At 38.9% G+C, this 6,000-nt stretch overlaps 1 protein-coding gene across 7 annotated transcripts in view; it reads left to right on the top strand.

Moving 5' to 3' along the window:
- The window catches only part of LOC116564763 (zinc finger protein 197), an 80,178-nt gene extending 74,727 nt beyond the window's left edge, over window positions 1–5,451 (top strand). For all 7 annotated transcript variants that reach the window (XM_032298077.1, XM_032298072.1, XM_032298071.1 and 4 more), the window contains one exon: window positions 1,370–5,451. In XM_032298077.1, coding sequence (XP_032153968.1) covers window positions 1,370–3,690 — 2,321 coding nt within the window. In that variant the 3' untranslated portion in view covers window positions 3,691–5,451. The remainder of the gene's footprint in view (window positions 1–1,369) is intronic.
- The last annotated feature ends 549 nt before the right edge of the window (window positions 5,452–6,000 follow it).

Below are 6,000 nucleotides of genomic sequence, written 5' to 3'. Positions count from 1 at the left end.
CACATCCAGCTAATTTTTGTATTTTTAGTAGAGACAAGGTTTCACCATGTTGGTCAGGCTGGTCTCGAACTCCTGACCTCAAGTGATACGCCTGCCTTGGCCTCTCAGAGTGCCGGGATTACAGGCATAAGCCACCATCCTTGGCCTCTCCTTGTCTTTGAAACCTCACTGTGAATAAGGAAAGTGAAGTATCAGCACTGGATAGGCCTAAGACACATACCCATCCCTGCAGCCAGGCAGTTGGGTAGTGTGATTGGCAGTCCTGCCTGAGTCCTAGAGAGAAGGGCAGTTGAGATGAGATATGAGGGCCTGACTAAGAATGTCTGTAGTTCAAGTTAATATTTATTGGATCTTTGCTATCCTTACCCTTTCATAAACTTATAGAAATTTATAATGAAATAAAATGGCTGCACTCTTGTCTTCTATTTAGATAGAAGAAAAATATGGTTATATTCAAAGAGGAGATGATGTTACTGTTATTCACATAACTTATTAGACAGTTTGGGGGAACTGGCTCATGATTTCTCTCACACTTGGGTAGTTTGACAGTAAAATTCCAAAACATTTTCATAAAAATTATTTCATATTTTTAAAATATTTGAGAACATTGGAGTAGAAAGGAACCTCGGAGATTAGTTCAGCCTCACCATCTTACAGAAGTTTTCATACTTTTATTCTGTGTATTTTTTCCTTCGGTATTTCTTCTCTTACCTTTTATGTGTAATTAAGGGAGTTCATAACAGACCTGATTTTTTAAAATGAATTTAAAAATTTCCATTTCTTAACTTTAAATGGAGTAGGATGTTATATATGAATTCTAAGAATTAAGTTGCTTTTCAATGGATTTCTTTTCGGTTGGTTAATTGCTTTCAACCAGTTAAAAAGTATTCATGCCTTTGATTTTCAAAAATTAAAAATTACCTTTCAGAGTCCTTACATATACTTTCCTTCCCTTAAATTTTCCATCTTTCTAACATGAATAAAATAAAAAAGAAAGTTACTTCTAATCCAAATGGTTCTTGCTGTTCTATCCAACTTCCTTAGATATGAATGACCTACATAAGATCCTGTGTTTTCTCTCTGGTTCTTCCTTGCTTCTGTTTTCTCAGCATTATTTGTATTTGTATTTTTCCATCTGCTTCCTGAAGACAAAGCACTTAAAAATGTCTCAAAGTGAGTTATATGTTAATCCATTTACAACCTCTTGTCCATGTAGCATTCTTCCTTGTACCTTCATTTAATGAAAAGTTTTTCCTTTTTGTATGCATATAAAGTGTGCCTTCCTAGAATGTTTTGAAGTCATGTGAAGATCCTGTTCTCCCAAACACAGGGATGTGGTAACATTTGCATTTTTAATTCCTTTTACCAGAATGGGAGACCATGACCGAGAATGAGGAGGTGACATCAAAGCTAAGTAGTTCTCAAAGAGCAGACTCTCAGAAAGGAACATCAAAAAGACTTCAAGGAAGTGTTCCCCAGGTTCTTGATTTTGAAGAAGAGTGTGAATGGCAAGTTTTGGCAAGTCATTGGGAAAAGGAAACAAAGGAAAGGGCAGATACAGTGAGGAAAGTTTCTCTTTGTGAACAAAACAAGAAGAAAAGGACTCCACCAGAGAAGCAAGGCCAGAAGTGGAAGGAATTTGGAGAAAGCTTGACTTTCGGTTCAGCTATTTCTGAAAGTTTAATAGGTACTGAAGGAAAGAAGTTTTATAAATGTGATATATGTTGTAAACATTTTAATAAAATCTCCCATCTTATAAACCATAGGAGAATCCACACTGGTGAGAAACCTCATAAATGTAAGGAATGTGGAAAAGGCTTTATTCAGCGTTCGAGCCTTCTAATGCATTTACGGAACCATTCAGGGGAGAAACCTTATAAATGTAATGAATGTGGGAAAGCATTTTCTCAAAGTGCCTACCTTCTAAACCATCAGAGGATCCACACTGGGGAGAAACCTTATAAGTGTAAGGAGTGTGGAAAGGGTTTCTATAGGCACTCAGGCCTAATTATACATCTAAGGCGCCATTCAGGGGAGAGACCCTATAAGTGTAATGAATGTGGGAAAGTTTTCTCTCAGAATGCTTACCTCATTGACCACCAGAGGCTCCACAAAGGGGAAGAACCTTATAAGTGTAATAAGTGTCAGAAAGCTTTCATTCTGAAGAAGAGCCTCATTCTGCACCAGAGAATCCATTCTGGGGAAAAGCCCTATAAATGTGATGAATGTGGAAAGACGTTTGCTCAGACCACTTACCTTATTGACCATCAGCGACTCCACAGTGCAGAGAACCCTTACAAGTGTAAAGAATGTGGAAAAGTTTTCATTAGAAGTAAAAGCCTCCTATTACATCAGAGAGTCCACACAGAAAAGAAAACCTTTGGTTGTAAAAAATGTGGGAAGATTTTCAGTTCTAAGTCAAACTTCATTGACCATAAGAGGATGCATAGCAGAGAGAAACCTTATAAATGCACTGAATGTGGGAAAGCCTTCACTCAGAGTGCTTACCTTTTTGACCACCAGAGACTCCATAATGGAGAGAAGCCCTATGAATGTAATGAATGTGGGAAAGTTTTTATTCTGAAGAAGAGCCTCATTTTACATCAAAGGTTCCACACTGGAGAGAATCTCTATGAATGTAAAGATTGTGGCAAGGTCTTTGGTTCGAACAGAAACCTCATTGACCATGAGAGACTCCACAATGGGGAGAAGCCATATGAATGCAGAGAGTGTGGGAAAACCTTTATTATGAGCAAAAGTTTTATGGTCCATCAGAAACTCCATACACAAGAGAAAGCCTACAAATGTGAGGATTGTGGGAAGGCTTTCAGTTACAATTCAAGCCTGCTTGTACATCGGAGAATCCACACCGGAGAAAAACCCTTTGAATGTAGTGAGTGTGGAAGAGCTTTCAGTTCAAACAGAAACCTCATTGAACACAAGAGAATCCACAGTGGTGAGAAACCCTATGAGTGTGATGAGTGTGGTAAATGCTTCATTCTGAAGAAAAGCCTCATTGGACATCAGAGAATTCACACGAGGGAAAAATCTTATAAATGCAATGACTGTGGGAAAATCTTCAGTTACCGCTCAAACCTTATAGCCCATCAGAGGATCCACACTGGCGAGAAGCCCTATGCATGTAATGAATGTGGAAAAGGTTTTACCTACAACAGAAACCTGATTGAACATCAAAGAATTCACAGTGGAGAAAAAACCTACGAATGTCATATATGTAGGAAAGTCCTTACCTCTAGTAGAAATCTTATGGTACATCAAAGAATCCACACTGGAGAGAAACCTTATAAATGTAATGAGTGTGGGAAAGACTTTAGTCAGAATAAAAACCTTGTTGTACATCAGAGAATGCACACTGGGGAAAAACCTTATGAGTGTGAGAAGTGTAGGAAATCCTTTACTTCTAAGAGGAATTTAGTTGGCCACCAGAGAATTCACACAGGGGAGAAACCCTATGGGTGTAATGATTGTAGTAAAGTTTTTAGGCAAAGAAAAAACCTTACTGTACATCAGAAAATCCATACAGATGAAAAACTTTGTGAATGTGATGCATCTGAAAAAGAATTCTCTCAGACTTCCAACTTTCATCTTCAACAGAATATCCATACCATTGAGGAATTCTCTTGGCTACAAAACACCAATGAGTCCAAGATTGAGATTCAGAAAATCTAGTGTCATATGTAAAATGGAATAGAATCCCTGCCTACTTAAGTAACTGTTGGACAAAAGATATATGGTTCTTCTAAGGAAAAAGTTTATGACTTACTGTTTAATAGGCAAAGAGTTGCATATAGAAGAAAGTTAGTAATCCCAGCACTTTGGGAAGCCGAGGCAGGTAGATCACCTGAGGTCGGAATTTCAAGACCAGCCTGACCAACATGGTGAAACCTCATCTCTACTAAAAATACAAAAATTAGCCTGGCACGGTGGCATGCTGTAATCCCAGCTACCCAGGAGGCTGAGACAGGAGAATCGCTGGAACCCAAGAAGTGGAGGTTGTGGTGAGCTGAGATCGCGCCATTGCACTCCAGCCTGGGCAACAAGAGCGAAACTCCATCTGAATAAAAAAAATCTGAACTTTAAAGTCTACAAAAACATAATCCAAATCTAATAACATAGTTGTAAATGACAACAACAATATCTTTGTATTAAAAAGTAGACATGGGTTGGGTGCAGTGGCTCATGCCTATGGTCCCAGCGCTTTGGGAGCCCGAGGTGGGAGGATCACTTGAGCCCAGGAGTTCAAGACAAGTCTGGGCAACATAGGGAGACCCCATCTCTATTAAAATAAAATAAATTTATTAATATAACAATAAGCAGACATTGTTTTTGAAAATATGTACAGTATGCATTTTAAAGATAGCATCACTACTATAGAAAACCTGAACAGACAGTATGATCCAGGATGTCAGGTGTGGAGTTGGGTGGACAAGAGTCTGCTGTTGAGGACAACCTAAAAAGAGCACTGGATTTGGAATCAGAACTGAGCTTTTATTCCTGGCTGTCCCATAATGGTCATGTGATGTTATTAAGTCAGCCTCTAAAGCTCAGTTTCTCTGTCACTCAAATGTTGACAGAATACCTACCTCACAGGGTTGTTGTGAGGGTTAAGGGAAAGGATCTTTGTGAAAGTACTTTTTGAAATCATTCAGTTGTCGATAAAAGTTGAATAAAAGAGGTATAGTCAAAGCTTAGAACATGGTATCATGTAAGTTTGTATATTAAGTCAATGTTAGAATAAGGGGGATTCCATGAACCTAGAAGATACTCATTTTTATAAGAGGAAGTATGGTGACTAGCCAATTGGAATTTAGTGCTGTAAGAATAATTTTTCTTAATTTACCTTTAAAAATAAGGGAGTTAATAGATTATATATCTAGTTTGCGTGTATGAAAAAAAATGTTATGGCCAGCCATTAACAGTGATGCCAAGGAAAACAATTTATTTTCCAGCTTTTGAATTTGAAATTTAACAGATGTAGAGTGGCAAAATGGAAGGACAGTGCTACCCTGCTTTCCCTGGCATAGGGAAAAAAGTCTTTGACTCAGCAGCTGAGTTGATGATCCCTGCCACAGTCATTGTCAATTCTAATCAGGATTTCATCATTGCTGTCAAATGATAGCCTGTTACTCATGAAACAAGCTTCTGTGCCAGCACTAAATTTACTGGAACATAAACTTTTCACATAGAGCCAAGCTCTTCACTGATTAAGCCAATGCAGGTAGTCAGTGCCCATTACCCCTGTGAACCATTCTGTGCCCTTGAGTACATTTGTAGGTTTAATTCAGTCTATATTCTTGAGTTGGTATGTTCTAATTCTCAAAGTTCCGTTTCTGCAGCTGGACTATAAATAATACCTGAATACCAAGATTGTGTTTTTTAATAATGTCAAAGTGGTGTTTTTATTATAATAAATGTTATTAATTTAACCCCACAGTTCCTTGGGGGCTGGTTCCTCATTAAAATGAAAGGTAGTGGCTGGCCACGGTGGCTCACTCCTGTAATCCCAGTGCTTTGGGAGGCCAAGGCGGGCGGATTACCTGAGATCAGGATGGATCACCTGAGGTTCGAGACTAGCCTGACCAACATGGAGAAATACTGTCTCTACCAAAATTACAAAATTAGCTGGGTGTAGTGGCGTGTGGCTGTAATCCCACCTACTCGGGAGGCTGAGGCAGGAGAATCACTTGAACCCAGGAGGCAGAGGTTGCGGTGAGCGGAGATGGTGCCATTCACTCCAACCTAGGCAACAAGAGTGAAACTCCATCTCAAAATAAATAAGAATGAAAGGTAGCCAAGAGTGAAAACCGGAAGGGGCCTAAGACCTGGATGGGTCAGGTTTTGCCACTTGCCTTGGAAAAAAAAATCTCTTCAGTTCTTGGAGCCTTGAATTCCTCATCTGTTAAACAGGAGGAAGAATATCTACCTCACAAAGTTCTCATGAGATAATGAATATGAAAATTCTTCATCCTTGTATAATAT

The sequence above is a fragment of the Sapajus apella genome, unplaced genomic scaffold, assembly GCF_009761245.1.
Source record: "Sapajus apella isolate SASKATOON/1434 unplaced genomic scaffold, GSC_monkey_1.0 scaffold38, whole genome shotgun sequence".
In the NCBI taxonomy this organism is placed as follows: Eukaryota; Metazoa; Chordata; class Mammalia; order Primates; family Cebidae; genus Sapajus; species Sapajus apella.
Note: the sequence above shows the minus strand (reverse complement) of the source record. Positions and strands in the feature narration are given on the sequence as shown.